The sequence below is a fragment of the Augochlora pura genome, chromosome 10, assembly GCF_028453695.1.
Source record: "Augochlora pura isolate Apur16 chromosome 10, APUR_v2.2.1, whole genome shotgun sequence".
NCBI classification, from domain to species: domain Eukaryota; kingdom Metazoa; phylum Arthropoda; class Insecta; order Hymenoptera; family Halictidae; genus Augochlora; species Augochlora pura.
The window spans coordinates 12,247,898-12,266,083 of record NC_135781.1 but is presented as its reverse complement, the minus strand read 5'-3'; the positions used below and the strand labels follow the sequence as shown (position 1 = coordinate 12,266,083).

At 44.8% G+C, this 18,186-nt stretch overlaps 1 protein-coding gene across 5 annotated transcripts in view; it reads left to right on the top strand.

The window, feature by feature from the left end:
- The window catches only part of LOC144476010 (uncharacterized), a 396,477-nt gene that overhangs the window by 371,708 nt on the left and 6,583 nt on the right, over window positions 1-18,186 (top strand). For 4 of the 5 annotated variants that reach the window (XM_078192510.1, XM_078192511.1, XM_078192515.1 and 1 more), the window contains 10 exons: window positions 87-159; window positions 634-674; window positions 4,336-5,418; window positions 5,526-5,644; window positions 5,727-5,887; window positions 6,550-6,821; window positions 9,550-9,790; window positions 15,979-16,173; window positions 16,710-16,772; window positions 17,683-17,957. In XM_078192510.1, the coding sequence (XP_078048636.1) occupies window positions 87-159; window positions 634-674; window positions 4,336-5,418; window positions 5,526-5,644; window positions 5,727-5,887; window positions 6,550-6,821; window positions 9,550-9,790; window positions 15,979-16,173; window positions 16,710-16,772; window positions 17,683-17,957 (2,523 nt within the window). The remainder of the gene's footprint in view (window positions 1-86; window positions 160-633; window positions 675-4,335; window positions 5,419-5,525; window positions 5,645-5,726; window positions 5,888-6,549; window positions 6,822-9,549; window positions 9,791-15,978; window positions 16,174-16,709; window positions 16,773-17,682; window positions 17,958-18,186) is intronic. The other variant, XM_078192512.1, reaches the window with a different exon arrangement.

The following is an 18,186-nucleotide window of genomic DNA, read 5'->3' as shown; positions in this document are numbered from 1 at the left end:
TCCAATTTGCATTAAGTCCATTTTCAAAAGGAAGAGCAATTGGCTATACGAGATCTGACCGATTGCCGTGATTTGATTTGTTACAGAGGGCAACAAGTGCCCGACCCCAGGCTGCACGGGGCAGGGTCACGTGACCGGGCTCTACTCTCACCACCGCAGGTAAGCAATTATCGGTAATTAACCTGCGCTCTGCACTTTGCCCTGGTCGATTAGACACCTACGCGCTACGGGGCAAACACCGAGGCCCGGAATCGTGTGTGAATCGTTACCGACACTGGCAAGCCGATATGGCACATCGAACCGGGACCAAATCCTACGACAATAGATTTGTCGATTTTGCCATCGAGAGTGCCATAAATTATCCTGCAATTAGCAATTCTAACGAAGTCACGATCCCGAAATATTTAGTGGCAAAAGTGTATGATCTCTCGATCGTGAACATTTGTGCATTTCGAATATGAATCAAAATTTACAATAGAATACACACATTTTATTTACACTGAGGTGAATATATTTGGTAAATTATTTAAAAATTTATGTGATTTAAATAATTCGTTTACTTAGTTTTCTCAAGTTTGTTTTCAACTGTGAACTGCAAAGAGACCTTATCGTTGTCTATTACTGTGCTTCCAGCCTTTCCGGTTGTCCACGGAAGGATAAACTGACGCCAGAAAGTGAGTAGCCCGCTACGAGATCATTGTTACTTATCGTAGTTACATAGATGCATCTTCTTTTTGCGAGATTGCCTTTTACACGCGACAGGGCAAGGCAGTAGTGAGCGAGCGAGCGAACGAACGCCAATCACAATTCAGTATGCCCTCCCTATGATTCCGTTCTTCGTACCTCCTTACGGTCTCGCCGTAGACTCCACCATTGACAATCGAACGTGGGCGGGTCCAATAACACAGAATCAAGTCGTCGGCCAATGAAACGATCCCGAAAATGTAACCACTGCTCTCTATGTTCGCCAATCTCGAACAATGCGACTATAGCGAGGGAATACTGCGCACATTTTTTCATCCTTCTTATCACATCCGTTCTCTCACCGATAGAATTCAATGAACCTCCGATGGCTTGGCGTATTTTTCATTTTTGCTCGCGGCACACGTTAATTTCTAAATTCGTCTAAATTCCGAAGCACCCTCGCTTCTGGTACATACACAGCCACGCGACACAACGAAACGAAAAGAAAAATCCGATTCACCGTGCGACGTTAATTGAGTAAAACGAAAAGATGGACGCGCGATCGGTCCGTCTCTGTGTGTGTCTATGTGTTTGTCTCTGTTACATTACTTCTGCTTTTCGTTTGCGGGGTAGAGAGCTTTATTGATTGCGTTCACTTCCGTTATGATTTACCGTTCTGTTCGTAGTTACTCATTATCAGTAGATAATTATCACCACACTCTTACGTACTTGGTTACGTTTGGCCGTCTGGAGAACTCGAGACACGGGCGGCGCGTCAGCCACCCGGTACATGGGTGATAACCGCACGCCAGAAACCGAACGGAGGATATCTGCGATTGAGTATAATTAAACGGCGATCACACACTCCTGCGACCCTTGCAGACACGTTCGGAACCTTGCGGAACGAAGGTTTCCTTCACTCCTTTTTCATAAAAAACGTCAGACTAATTTATCGAAACGAATCTCCTAGTCTCTTAACACGTAAGCCCTTATTTTTCGTTTCAATCCGAACGAGTTGAATAGCAACCGATTGTCTAGAACCAGCCCTGCTTTACAATTTCTTCAAGCTTCATGTCAAAGGAATAGAAGAATGATTTGTCCGACCTTTATTAGATTTAAATTTTCGCCGGTACCTTTTTGTGGAAATGACAGACCTGCATTTTACATGTAATGTTCGATGAGACCCTGTACCACCCTGTCCCGACACTGAACACAACCCAACCACAGTATACGCCGTCTACAAGTTGTTGTCTTATAATTTTTCACTGAATTGATTATGTCTTTACTTGAGTTTCTCTCTACCCGCTCGGTATACTTGATTGTACTGTTCTACACATTGATTTTGTATTTCCTCCCGTGACGTTGTTGTGTCCCTATTTTTTCTCTCTTTCTCTTTCTCTCTCTCTCTCTCTCTCTCTCTCTCTCTCTCTCTCTGTTATCTCCTCCTTTCTCTTTGGTTCTCTCCCAACAATACCGAAGCGTGTCCGAACGCGACAGATCGCTCGGAACAATTATACTCAACGCAATTGAAAAGAACGACGACGACACCACAATCCTTCCGATCGTCTCGATGTGCGCGCGAATGTGGCTCGACGGCATCGAGGCGAGCCGTTCTGAGAAACGTTTCTGTAACCACGCCACGTGTCTCTGGGTTCTCGCAGTTCTGGCGATGCATGAGACTATTTTGAAATGCCCGACGCCTGGTTGCAACGGCCGTGGCCATGTCAGCTCGAACCGGAACACGCACAGGAGCCTGTCCGGATGTCCCATTGCCGCGGCCAATAAGCAGGCCGCACGCGAGGCGCGACACAAGGCTCAAGGTAAGGCGAGAGAGACCGGACCCTCGAACGTGCCTGGAATTTCGTCCGCACGTAAATCCAAGCGTGGCCACGACCCCAACGCGAAATCAGATCGGGGGCTTAAGCTCTCTGCGGCAAGGCCCAGCGGGAAACTAATCCGCCGCGAGACCTGGATCGTTTCGTGGCGGGTCTCTAACTCGTTCTCATGTTCACGCGATCCACAGTTTTCCTACGCTTTTCTTTTTATTGGCCGATCGCGATCGCTGATGCGAGCAGCACCGCACGGTGAAGCCTTTCCTCGAAAAGTTTGCCAAAATACAATTTCCCAAGTACATCTGTATATAGAAGCAAAAAGTATTATTCTATATTTAAAGTATCGTCTATTATTACTAAGATATAGACCGTCAAACTTGACGAACTCTTATCGAATACCTGTTTCTTATTTAATACTTTAAAGACACAGTTAAAGATCATCATAGAAGCAACCAGCTAAAACAAAAAGCTAGAACACTTCAGCATTACAATATGTATTATACGAATGAATGAAAAATCTTAGTTTTCATTTTGAATGTTGTACTTTTGATAATATATTCAAATTTAACAATCTCAAAACAAAATAGTGTAGATTTTCATATAAATCGTATGACGATATGAATTGTGGCCAACTTTTTCAGAAAACGTACCACTGTGCGCCACTGTGTTTCGCGAGCAGCTGGATGTGTAGGTTAACGTTTGCAAACCTGTTTCGTAGCGAAACGGTTGGAAGCGGCACGGCACAGTCAATTTTAGTCAATTTTCAACACAGTCAGATCCTAGAAAAGTTTACTGAATGGAATAACTGCGGGAATTGTGCTGTTTGGATGGTACAGCTCGATTTCAACCTGGAGATTTGAACGCAGGCAATGACTCTACTATAGCCTGAATATCCGCTATGTAACTTGAATGAGACAACGTAATATTCTGTGTTAAGCTTGCAAAAACTTAGATTATTTTAATACTTATTTCTACTAAAGGTTTTCCGTGAAATTAATCAGTTCTTTATAAAAAGAACTAAAGAATCCAGTAGAACTACATATCCAATACCATGTCATTTACATTAGTGATAATTCTTTGAATGGTTTAAAGATAAAATTTATAAACTGAATAATCGATCTGACATCCCCGCAACTGCATTTTCAATGAATTTTTTACTAGGATCTGGTTGTCCCTCGCCCTTCCGCAACACTGTATGCGCCACTGTAGTTGCAATCTTTCATTTCAAGTTACTGTATAGTGAAGACGACACATCACCGCTATTGACACATTCCGAGCCACACCAATTTCCGGTCACTTTCTTCTAGTCGTGTGGTCGTATACGCCGCAAATTGTCTCGATTAACACCTTCGCTTCTAACTGAAACGCTAATATGTATGCCCGTTCTAACTTTTATAGATTACTTTCTACAAACGAGAACGGAGAACTAATTCGATTTACATAGTGGAATAATTTTTGTGACGAAAATATATCATAGACACTGTTCATTTTGGCAGACATATGGCCATAAAAAGATACAAAGTTTACTTATGATATGCACTTATCAATATACGTAATTCTATAGATTTTATCCTATAAATATCGAATTAAGAAATGTGTTCAATCATTTCGTACGAAATACTTCTTACAATTTCAACAATCTAAAAAAAAAAACTAGAAAAGAAATAGTATCGATCATTCTGATCGTCACGGCGGATTTAATGCTAAGATATAACGTAGAAAAGATCAGAATGCGGCGTATGCAACCAACACGGCACAAAGGGCGTTAAAATTTACACAACAATGTAAACGCAAAATAAACGTCGCGTGTTCGCTACAGTGTCCGGAATCCCGCCAGAGTACATCAGTACGAACCTGTTGCCGCCGTCGATGGATAGCAAGAGCTACTCCCAGTACGGTTCCTCAGCGCAGGACACGAAGCCTGTGCTAAACAGCCTTAGCTATGACTATTATGCGACAACCAAGAGTACGGGGATCAACGTGAAGCCGCCGAAGACGCCGGAAGACAGTCCCTCGTCCCGTACTGCGAAAGTGGTCCCGAAGACCGAGAACATGACGCCGAGCGGCAGTTGCTGCAACACGCTCCCGACCAGAGGTCAGACCACGTCGGACTTGCTGGTTCCAAAAACAGAAGACACTGCCTCCTGTCGAGTGAACTCGCCGCCGCCTCCGCCACCGCCCACCGTGCGACCCACCTACGACTCGTACATGAACCAAGACTCGAACTCGTCGTCGTTATCCTCGATGGACGCCATGGGATCCAGGGGATCGATCGGTGCGACGATACATCACCCAAGCCAGCACGCAACGCACCACGTCCTGCCGATGCAGTCGACCGTCGCGTATCCCATGCCGATGGTCGAAGACACAAGGATGAGCCATCAAATGTCCCAAAGATCACCTTATGAACCGTCAGCGATGATGGCAGCGGCTGCAGCTGCTGTTGCGGCGGCTACCAGTAGCGAAGAGCTGTACCACCATAGGTCGGCGGAACACGCGAGAGCCTACATGCACCCAGGAGCGAGTAATATCGCGAGACCCGTCGTCTCCTATTCGAACGAGATCGCAACAGCGAGGGGCTACGAAAATGCGGTGGCCAGCGCCGCGAACCATCGACCTTATGATCCTGGTACCACGTCCGCCTACGAGAGATACGACACTCAAGGCTGCCCACCCATCCCCTCGCAACAGCAACAACAGCAGCAGCAACAACAACAGCAACAGCAGCAGCAGCAACAGCAGCAGCTGCATTCCAGGACGAACATGTACTATCTCGGACAGACCGGAATGACGCCGGAGGAACAAGAACGGGTATACCATCAGGAGGCTGCGGCTGCAGCGCAGCAGCATCAGATGGCGATGGCTGCCGCTACGGCTGCTGGCATGATGAAGACTGAAGACGGTAAGATGCTTATGCTGTTACGGAACAGACATCTTCGTACTTCGGCAAAGTCTCCGGTTCATTGTTCTACAAATCGTGTTAACAACAACTCGCTACATCTGTTACAGTAAAATGTGTCACGGTAGCACAGGTCCAGCAGATGCAGAAGCCGGGTGGTCCCCCAACTTCGCCGGGTGGCTCTGTGATGGACTTATCAACCTCCAGCGTCACGTCCACGAGTCCACAGGTAAACTTTTGTTCTGCGACTCCTCTAGATCAATACTTACTGGTCGCTGAAATATTTAAAGGAACGATATCGTTTCTTCCAGGCTCCACCGTACGGCTCTAACAGTCTAAGTCCACAATATGGTGGAGGTCAAACTGTTGGTGGCAGTCCTCAAGCGGCAGCGAGTCCACATTTGACGGCTAGCCCTCAGGTACCGAGTCCGCAGGGGCAGACCCTGGATCTCAGCGTGAACAGGCTTCATAGGTAACCATGAATCTTTTCTGTGATAAGCTTTTTAAAATTTCACCGCGTTCAGAGTAAATAATGTGACCATTAACGTTAAACCTACCGAGTCTTGAGAGCAACTGGCGCGTATTGTTTTATAATAATGATGAAACAATATTTATTTTGAAAAGAACATTCCATGAAAGAATCTTTGCAATTTCAGCGACTTTAAAACGAAATACGTGAAACTGGTCACTTCGACTGGCTCGTTAGGATTAGTGTTAACACTGAACCAACCACCGACAGTTTCAATGTCATGATTATTGAAATTATAACATTACTTAACCCTTTGCCGTATTTTCACGAGTCTGACTCATCGCGTAAAGTTGCAATAATCTGTTGACTACGACTGTCAAGCCGTTCCTCGAAGGAATAAAATTCCGTTCTATTGTCGTTAATCTTCAAACACTCGAGTAAAAGTAAATTTATTCTTTTTTCGAAGGAAGTGTTTCTATAAGCAAGATTTGATTTCCTGATGCGACAGTTTCTAAGAAAGTCGGATGAACTCGCAACCTAAATCTTTCTCTTGAAAGTTCGTTTACACGACTGCGAAAACCTCGTTCTTTCGAATTTCAAAAAATATTACAACAGCAGCAGGAGGTGAAAGCACCAAGTCGTACATCACCGTGATCTGATTACAGCGGCGCGCCAAGTCCCCAGTATCCAACTGGCCACGGTGAGGCCGTGGCGGTGCCAGTTGGACCGGGATTCCCAGCGCCGAGACCAATCGAGGAGCAAACCGAGCCGGTAGACTTCTCGACGGCGAACGAGCCGGTCAATTTCAGCGGGGGTCCGGGGATCAGGCCTATACCAGGGTTCCCGCCACCCGGCGTGCACGTCACAGCGTACAGTCGAGAAAGCACCCCCGACAGTGGCGGTTCCCACTACATGGACGCCTACCGTGATCCCACCGGTGAGCTATCACTGTTTATCGCTTAACTTGGCAGACAACTCATCATCCATCTCCCGGCAACGCTTTATGACCCGCGACTGTCCCGAGCATCCTATCGCGAACATTCATCTTGGCGAGCTGTTGTTCACTACCTTGCCGTTTAAATTGCGCCAACAACGTGCCTTGGAAACGCAGTTGTCGTTTAGGTGATTAGTCAATCGAGGAACCATCGAGATTATGAAATTAACGTCGTCGTTCAGATATTTGTCGAGGGGTGAGAAAACTTTGCCATACGAGACGTAACTTCGGATATGGAATTGGCATTTAAATAAATAACATTAGTTACTTCTCGATTCTTTACTGCATTTTGTGATCTAGCTTTGTATTTAAATTTCTGTCAATTTCTAAGTTTTGAAGATTCCAAAAGTTTTTAATAAATAAAGTACGTGTACAAGATATTCTTCTAATACATATTTCTTGTTTTACACGAAGAACATCGTGGATATTTCTTGTAGTGGTTGATAATAAAATGTACTAACCAGTTGTCTTAATAATAGAGTACGGGTGCATTATGACTTCGAATATAAATACATATTATTTGACTATCTAGTTTCTGTCAGCTATTTCTAATTCTCACATGTTTCATTAGCATCTACGAAAAAATTGACATATATAAAAAGGGTTCAAAATGTTACTGATAAAATTATAAATTAACCACACTATACACAGTTACATTTTTATCAAAAACATCTATCGTTCCACTGTTAACACGTTGCTGACGTATTATTTTACAATTTTCCCGTCAATTTCATTCGCAAATTCTCGTCACAAAATCCGCAGTCCAATAATTCGAGGCAACTGAAAGATTACACATGCCAGCGGTCAAGGGTCGAATCTCGAAATGATTTCGCGGAATTTATCGAGACGAAAGAAGGGTAACGAGAGTTTGCAGTTCTCAAGCTCCGATGCGGTCGGAGTCCAAGGGGATCGGTGGCGGTGTCGAGCACAAAACAGAGACGCCGAAGTGAATTATAGCAACGAGCGTCGGGAGTCAAACGCGCGGCTACTAGGGTGCGGGTGGAAGCTGGTGTCCACGGTGTTCTAAATTTGATCGGGCGTGCATGCACGAAACACAGACGAGCCGGCAGCATGTCGCTACATCGGCGATGTGTAACGGTGAACGAGATGAGGGGGTTCGCGAGCGAGGAGATTCCGCGTACGAGGGATCCAAAAGAGGACAAAGAGCCCGACGCCCTCGGGGGTCGGCGGGAGCGGTGGCAAGCAGGACGAGAGAGAGCGATACGCGGTTACAATGGTCGAATAAAAATTCGCCAGAACAGTACATGACTGCCATAATAGGCACCTATGGCCCGACTCTCATTTTCCTCGGCCTCTCTGTGCCTTGGCATTCCAAACCTACAGCCCATTCTCTTCGTCCCTGTCCATCTCTTTCGCTCCTCTCATCCTCTTTCCCCGGCTCCCTTACCGTGGATGTGCGCGGGTGCACCCTTCCTGCTGGGACCATCCCCCCTGTGGCAGTACACGACCATTGTTAATTATCAATATTTCGCGTACACGTAGCCGGCAAAAGTCCGGCGCGGCCAATATTGTGCGGACTCCGACGCTGGGGAGTAGTTATTGAAATTGAAACATTCGAGCACACACCGGCATGTACGTTTCGTTCGTACAGTTCCGTCCATTCGTTTCGTTCGTTCGTTTCGTTTCGTTCGTTTGGTTCGGCACGTCGTCGTGTCCATGCGACGTCGCACCCGCTACACCCACGTCGGCCCTCTCCGACCGTCGGCTATTTGCACTGCGGACGAAATGAATTCTTGCCGGTAAATAAATGCGTAGATTTTACAACGGTTAATCAAGCCGCGCAGGTCACGGCTCGAAACTTCCGCGGCTCTGCCCGCCCAACCGCTTTCTGTTTTGTTACAGTTCTTTATTCGCTTCGTTATTGCACTTCCTCTGGCCCGCGTCTCTCAGCTCCGCAAACGTATTAAGGCATTCTCGTCAAATTGAAACGCTCCCGGTGCATCCGCGGTGATGAATTGTCCTGCGAGACCTGATAATCGCGACCCTCTAAAAAGATTCTATTAACTTCTTCTGCTCTTTTAGCGACTATTACTTTCTCCACCAAAAAATGTTTGAATGTTACTCGCGTTATCTTACAAAAACGTATGACGGGAAAATTCATTTTGTCAGATTATGAACGTTCATCTTTCGGTGAATATGCAATTTGTTTGTTGTAATAGAAGCGAGGAAACATTCTAGCTAAACCAATTGTACTGACAATATTGTCGACTAATTTAAATTTTTTCAACGTTTCAATAACTCTTTAAGCGGTATTTGTTAGTGGACCTTTTAGACAAAATAAAGATTATGTATGTTAATTGCAAGAACCGTAGGTTCGATAAAGATATATTTTCCCTTTTTGATCATTTTCATAAATTGTATATATTATAATACCTTTAAATTCAAAGAGTTTAGAATTTCATATTTAATTCAGTCATTTTTATCAAAAATGCGCAAAGTCCATTATTAACAGACCGTGAATTTTTATGCAGAATAAAAGTTTAGAGATCCGTTACATAAATTTTCATAATAATTTCAATGAATTGAAAATCATACCGAACAAAGTAAATGCGCAAACTTTATGATCTAATGACCAGCATGTCCCAAATGTTCTAACACACGCGAAACGAATTCGAATGATAATTACAGTTTAAATAATTTTTGTTGACAGGATACGGACCGATGAGCCCGCATCCAGGTTACGGTATGACAGGTGTTCAGCCAGAATATCCTGGAAACACCTACACCCCGTATCCCACCGCTGGCTACAATTGCGGCGCGACTTATCCCGGAGGACCTGTGACTTCCGGCTACCAAATTACGGCAGGATACACGCCGACCCCATGTTACAGTATGCCGCCACCGCAACACACGATCGGACCACTTGACAAACCCACCGGTAAAGACGACAGGTAAGGAGCCCAATGACCTCTTCACCCATAAGTCGTAGTGTCGCGGTTGTTAAAATAATGACGTTTCCGGTTCATCAGAAGCTCGACGTTCCGAACTATGTGGAAACTAGAATACCTCGATTGAGTCTTAAACATAATTTTTACAACGTCTGCAAAATGTTAGGCATACTCATGATGTCGCCTTACTAAGAATATTCAAAGAGTCATAATTGTTTCCTCAAAAATCATTTTTCAAAACGATTGCAGATATTTTTAGCGAACGATTCGTGTGACCATATTTGATCTTTGCTTTCGATCTAGTAAATTTTCGTTCAAATATACTCGCTATGGAAAATGGTTAATATTGTACTAAATATTAGGATTTGTGAAATTCAAACTCTGCGTCGTTTAAATAAGTCTACGCTTTTAATTGCTAGGCATTCTCAACATAAATGAAACAGAATTTTAGAAAATGCTCCGACAAATTTAAATTCATGAAAAAAATAATCAGTGGTTTGAAATACGACGTCATGGGTGTCTCTAGCACCGGCAGAATCGGTGACGCAGTAGAATAAGGAGAATCGGTGAAATCAGAAAGAAAATCGTAGCGAACGTTTCATTCTGGTGCGTCGACGATGACCAATGAGCCGGACATACGTCCATAAGTAATTTGATACTTATGTCGCGGATTTGGTACTTGCCTTGCGGAAAGGATCGCGCGAATCTCTCCCGCGGTATGTATACATCTATATGTGTTCGCGGCCGAAAAGACACGTAGGCAACGGCGGGCGGCTAACGTCGGCGCAGAGGGAGGTGGAGGCGCAGGTCGCGCATACCTACCTCCATTTTGTTAATTAAAGTAATTACTCTTCGTACCGAAAGTGCCAACCTTATTCTAATTGACGTAAAGCTTGGGCGGTATGGCGGAGAAGGCGCGGTTCGGCGCATAAGGCGAGGAGGTAGAACGAGGGTGTGGGAGGCGGTGAGCTGCCAAGGGTGGATAAGGTCGACAGGGGAGATGGGGTATAATCAGTTGCTACCGCACTGGATTATGGGGCGAGATCCCGTCGTCCCGTCGAGGTTAGACCCTTGAAATGCACCACGGATACCGCCGGCGAAACTGCTCTCGTCTTTTTTCGAATCTCCGATCGACCTCGACAAAACCTCCTCGAGATTTTACTATGCTACACCGACGACTCGTTCGATACGCGAACCTTATGTCTGAATACTTTACGTTCGGTTACCTGCAACCTGATTGTCTCTGACGATATGTCTTTCCAGACATTATTTTTTCAAATTGTTCTCTTCGGATTCTGGAGACTCAAATGTTAATAACTGCTGTTTTTGAACGACACAAGGTCGCACATTCTTGATATCTTTAACCTCTTATTCTTTGTAGTGTGAGCTGCCTTTATTTAAAATCTAAAGGCTGAAGTGATGATAGTAATTTTTCAAAATTATTGAAGACAAGAAACGTCATAGTACTGAAATGTTTGGAGCAGATTGTGCAAATAGTTCTCAACTCTCCATTTTTTTATGATTAATTGCTTTGTTGCCGAACCTGTATAATAATGTATAAGAACTGCAGGACATTTTCTTATATTAAAGTGAAAATACAAGTCGTCAATTAGATTCATGCACCTGTATTCCCCAACATGCAATTTTTTAGATATTTTTAACACGCCATTGAGTTATAGTCATTCTTCTACCATTTTCGTCTCATTCATCGTGTAGTACATGTTTCAACAATTCGAACTAAATAAAGCTTTACACGTACGATTGATTTAAAACAATTCCTAATGCGTTGGTAAGCAAGTTTAATTATTTCGAAAGGAATTCAACAGCAAGAGGTTTTGGTCGCGACATAAACGTTTCCGATCGCTGGCAAGGGCTCCGATGAAAAGTTATTTAGCAGGGCGGGGAACGAAGGATCGCGGTGCACACGGCGTGACTTATCATTTGTCGGAAGGCGGAGGAAGGTTAGACGGAGATTGGGAAAATGCGAAGGTAGAGCGTTCCGGGGGTGTACCCGGTGGATTGCACTCAAGTCCGCATCCGTCGGCTCGGTTGCCCGGCAATATCGTGGCCACTCAAGGGCCATCGAGGTTTTCGAGGCTTCTCATAGCCGGCGGTAGTTCGTTCATCTACGAGACTACGAGGAGACGAGAAAAAAGCAGAAGCAAACTGCTTTCGAGCTCTGATCCGCGCGCGTATATTCCTTCCGCATCCCCGCCCCACTCTCCCCTTGCCCGGGCACTCTCCGCCTGCTCTTTCTCTACCGGCCGAACTTTTCAGAATTTTTTTCTCTCATATGTCGCTATCACGCCCGCCATCATACACAGCGGAACCCTCCCTCTTCGCCCCGACGGTGTAAGGAAAAGTTGCGGGGCGCAATAAAACTTTCCGTTGCCATCCTGTTCTCTAACGACGCGCCGCGCCGCGATGCGATGCGATGCGAACGCGGCCACGTTTCGCACGCTGGACGCCCGCGGCGTAGCGTAAGCGGCTCGATTAATAACGTCGCGTCCAACGTGCGAAATCCTGGTCAACGAGCGTCGCGCACCAACGCGATACCACGGAACGGAATGCTTTTCCGAACGGCGAGGCATACGAGAGACGAGCAATCGCGTTGAACTCTGTTTCATTGTTGATGATGTTGTTCGGTGCAGTATGAATATGAGGCGGCACTCGTTGAATTTCGCGCCTCGGCCCGCCCCTCGTGGTCGCGATGGCAAGGAGCTGATACAGTGCCCCACGTCGTCCTGTGATGGCATGGGTCATGTCTCGGGAAACTACGCTACCCACAGAAGGCAAGGCAGCATTGGCAATTGACACTGACAGTTTACATGAACGACAGAATACGATTGTGTATATTTCTATATTGATATAGCGATGCAGCACGCACGCACGCACGCTCTACACGAACACGACACACATACGCATACAGGACCCAATACGTACAGTGAGTCACAAAATTGTTGATGCAAGATTTGATTTCGCTTGATGGATCAACGAAGAAAGATGAGTCTCAATTGATAGCTGTGCGGAACAAAGCTTTAAAGTGCAAATATTTCACATGGGTTTCTAAAATGTTTCATATATTTTAACAATCCTCTTTTCTTGAAAGGGTAACTTGTGTTATTTTAGTTGAAATTCGATTTGTATAATTTTTAGTAATTATCAAACATGACCGGAAGAAGAAACGTCTATCGATAGGTCTGCAAGAATTTGTGCTCGCTGAACAATATAAAATAATAATTACGTTCGTTGTACATAATTGAAATGACAGTCGTATAATGTGCGCTTTTAAGTATAATTTCGATCAATATCCGGATTGAACCATCATGCATTTTGAGAAAGAAAAATAGTTGTGGTGTTATTCGTAATTGCGATTAGAGGTCGAGCAAGTTACGGGACAGTTTAAATAGAACTTATGAATCATGCTTTGAATCTGATTCAGCCGTATATCTTGAAAAAATTGACACATCTAAGAAACGTGGTCAGAGATACTTTTGCGAAGCCTTCGATCGCCGTTCTTGTTACAATTGTACATTTATGCCAATGACTTTGGAACTTGCTGTGCATACACAGACAGACGCGTAGACATAGGAACACTACCCAACCTACCCCTAAATTCGGTCCAAACGCAGACATCCTGAAGTAGTAAAATCCTATTGTTCCGAGAACTTGTTTTGCGACGGTGCGGGGCGAGTACACACGTGAACACGCCGAGACATACACGTAAATACTGACATCACATCAACCGTATTGTTCACCGAGAGTTGCGAGATACATAGATGGGTTTACTTGCATCGATGCATATTGGTGGTTCCGTGGCGTAGTGGCTTCTTAAGTGTTTTGTGACACTGATCATTTGTCTAGAATACCCTGATCACCATCCACATCCCAGTTGAACCAGTCTTGTACAACCCACTTGATATTGTTGCATATATCTATATTATAATATACGTGTACGACACCCGTTGGTATAATTAGCAACGACTGTATACTATTTTACGTTCCCATTGATTATCTCTCTTTATTGTTTCCTTACATATATTTCTTTTTCTTTGCGGTCTGTCTCTCTGATCTTTGTCCACCTGTTCACTCACTATTTGTGTACCTTTGTTTGAGTACGTGTCCCATATTCCTTCACCATCGCCCCGCCTCACCCCCCCCCCCCCCCCGCCCCCGCCCCCGCCCACACCCGCTCTAACTGCGTTGATTACCATATACGATTTAATATTATTATACCAAAAGTGTGTAGATGAGTTTCGTGTTGAATGAAGTACCATTTGCTCCCTGTTTTGACCCGACCCCTACGAAAAGGGATGGCAAAATCATTGGAAGACTGCGATCGTGGTGGCTAGGCGCATCCTAGATGCTTCCACCAAGTTTGTCTTTCGTTTCGATTTGATAACGCTCGATGTTCGCATATCAGATGCAATCGATGCACGAATTTCACCGCAAAGAAAAAAGAAAAAGAAAAAAAAAGAAACGAAAAGAAAAGAGAAAAAAAGAACCCGCCCGTTTAGGAACCGCTTCGCCAGCCTCGAGTGGGCAGCCTCGTAGCGAACTGTTGTCAATGACCATGTCAGAGCAGAACCGTGATTGTGACCGAGGAAACGATAATCGGCCAGGACACAAAGTAATGCAGAGAGTCCGTTTTCGAACCGAAAAACATAGGACGATTGCCACCGTAAACGTCCGGCAAACGCGTGCTCACTTGTCGACTCGCGGTAACCGCAGAGAAATGAAACAATTGGCAATTGACGAGTTTCACTGGGGTCAGGTGTGAGTGTGCTCCCTGCTCTCCCCTTCAGTGTTCCTAGAGTAAGGCTAACCTTGTATTGACACGAACCCCGTGAACGCGATACCATCGATCGTACGAGCGACACCTCATGAGTGATCCAACTGGAACACGGCGTTGCCATTTGCATGCTATCATATTTATATATATCTATCTATACAATATGTATAATATCTATGATTTATATATATATAGTAAATATATATCGTTGATTGCCCGTTTCGACTGTGCGCGACTATCATTCACTCGACTTGGCCGGGCTAGTAATTTTTGGGACTTACTTACAAACTCGCGTTGCCCGAGACAGACGGAGTATTGTCGTGTCTCGAGCACTACTTCAGTGTCTTCGTTCGAACTGGACGCAAGGCAAGTCGTCTAAGAAAATACCGTATACAAGGCTGCCATCCGATGATTTCAGCAGCCTGGGTTAGATGATCTCGGTGTGCTAAATTCTTCACTTGTCTTATATCTGATTTTTAAACCTCGCACGTTCCTCAAGACGAATTATGGTCGTGGATAAAATGTTCAATTTTAACCCTTTGCCCTATGATTTATTTCGCAGCGATGCCGATTAGAGCTTATCTCTTATTAAGCAGTTTTTAGACGAAAGCGAAGTGGCCAATGGCTAGATATCGCCAACGAAGAGATTGAATAGAATATATCATTTCGATCTAACCTTAATGTCGAGTCTCGTTTTTGGTCCTCACGTTAAATGTACTCAATCGTTTGTGACGAATGTAAATCAATTGTTTACAGTAAAATTTTGATAAACTATAAAACATGAGAAAGAACTTGAAAACGTAATCAAATTAAACGTTCTGATAATAATATTAGTGAATATTGAAGCAGTGCATGAGCAAGTGACACTGTTTTACTGTTGCATAAAAAATGATTAAGCACTCAAAGGTAGAACGAAATGAATACGTATCTAGTAAGTCTTGAAGCGGTGTTTTATGGCAAGGGGTTGAAACTTTTCACAAGATTTACACCTTGTAATTGTAAAATATTAAATAAAAAACAATTGGTTGAGGCACACGGCAAAATTGTGTGAAGTATATATGGTTCGTGCAAGGGTTAAAAGCGACGATTTCGTGATCGACGAGACGAGAATCGTGCAGATACTCATCGAGATCTTCTTCTACGCCCGGAGGACGTAAGTACTCGAGACTTCTTGGCAACGTCGCGTAACTTGCATGCGATGTGTTGCTGAAGCCATCGTTGGATGTTTCTGAGGTGTGCGTTCGTGGCTCTGACCATGGGGATTGATGCGCTACTAATCGGAATGATGATCGAGCGATTTGATCTACGATTCTCCCGCGAAGTCACGACGAGTAGCGCAGAATCGTCATGGTATAATTGGAACGTGTTTGAACAGCAGAGTCTTTTGTTTCGTTTACAGCCTATCCGGTTGTCCGCGGGCCGATCGCTCGCAGATCCAGGCGCACTCGCAAGAGCTGAAGTGTCCGACACCAGGCTGCGACGGGTCCGGCCACGTGACCGGCAATTACTCCTCCCACAGAAGTCTATCCGGATGTCCGCGAGCCAATAAGCCGAAGACCAAGCCGCGAGATGGACAAGACTCTGAGCCATTAAGGTCTGTTCTCGTATCGGTATTCTCCTCTGCCTCTCTATCTCATTATCTCTGAACGAAACGATCCCTTCTAATCCCACGCTGCTTTCTCAGCTGATCTACTAATTTCTGAACCGCTAGAACCGTCTGCGACAAAATTCTGAAACCTGTCCGAAATCAGCGCAATTGACTCGGATCTTATCGGCAGACGGGCGTAGAATTAATCGAAGCAGATACCAGTCTCTTGCAAACTCTGCAACTTGTTGTATTGCTCGTAATCGCGATCTCAATTTGCGCTTTCACCGTGTTCGCACGTTGCACGTGGCTACGTGGTTATCTTCCTGACCACATTGCACGTACTAAGATCCGCCAGCAGCGACCGAAAAGGGAAGCTTCCAACCCTTTCGCGCCACCGTATATCCCTTAACCCCGTCCATTTCCTAATGCAAAGACGAAGACGCTGACTAATAACTAGCGGTTTCCGCTCATTTCATGCTCGCTCTCTGTGTGGATGGATTGTATGGTGTTGGTAATGGTGGTGTTGGCTTTTCGGACTACAGATGTCCAATCCCTGGTTGCGACGGGTCTGGCCATGCTACTGGCAAATTCTTGTCCCATCGCAGGTAAGACTTTCTGTCGTTTTCACTCGTCGAAATTAACGGGTCACCGTGGTTTATAATCAAGAGCTCGATACTCGAACACGAATTCGTTCTTAAGTCTCTTGGCCTTCTAGCATTTCCAAAACGAATCATACAATGACTTCTATCTAGATTTCTCTGTGATAAAACCTCTCCTTCCGCTTGCTAGACTTCTTTCTCTTAATTTCGAAATTTCCTTGATTGCATACACTTCCATACAAATAGTAGCACGTTTGAACAAGCTTGGAGTACGCTTCGTTTACCGTACAGAACCATCGCGTCACGATCCTTGAACTTATTTTCATTTGTTCCCAGCGAAGCGAACTTTCTGATCGACTAAAGGAATGTTGGATGCTGAAATTCAATGAGTTCTTGATAAACTTCTCGTGCAGTAAACGCGACAAATCAGTTTGTGTTCCTCTTTCATATTCATTTATATCGTATAACAAAATTATTGAAGCAAATAGTATTACAATAATTTAGTATGATACAAACTAAAAAGAATAACGAAGTCTTCAAACGATTGATCTATCGATAAAATTCACAAACGAGAAACAATTCTGACAGAAAGACATATTTTTATATTCTCAAAGATTTAGAAGTCCTTAAAGATTTGTGTTTAGCAATCCTCACATTCTTTTGCGATCGAACTAAAAGTCAAAGGAGAGAAATTCGAGTACCTTCTTCTTGTGCATTTGTTTTTCACGATAAAATGATTTCGATCGTATAAGAAAATAAACTGAACGTGATGTGACATCCAACGAAGTCGCCTAAATCACGAAACGATGAAGTGATTCGAAAGAAAGGTTTGAGTTGCTTCTTAAGTTCGCCAACGAAAAGACGCTGTAGAGAAAATACGATCCAACTATGTTAACATTGAGGACTCTTGTTGCAGCGCGTCCGGCTGCCCGATGGCGAACAGGAATAAAGCGCGAGTGTTAGAGTCGGGTGGTATGGTGGAGCAGCACAAAGCAGCGGTGGCAGCGGCGACGGCGATGAAGTTCGAGGGTGTGAATTGTCCAACGCCCGGCTGCGACGGAATCGGGCACATAAACGGCTCGTTCGCGACCCACAGGTCCTCGTCCGGCTGTCCGATCGCCGCTCACGGGCTGAAGAAGCCGAAGTTCGAAGACATGTCGAGCATGATGTACAGCAAAGGAATGGCCGTCGGTGAGGATCAAGCTGCTTCTGACCCGTTCGATGTCTTCGGTTATCGATGCCCGACCGCTGTTAATCGAAGACTAGGAGAGATACTAACGTTGACGGGCCGACTCTGCGTGAAGCGAGTCGTCGATGAGACCGAGAATCATATTTTACGATTGGATTCGCGCGTGCAGATCGGGGACTCCATTCACGCTGAGCGAAGCCATCAATCTCGCGGACGATTCTTTGACGATTG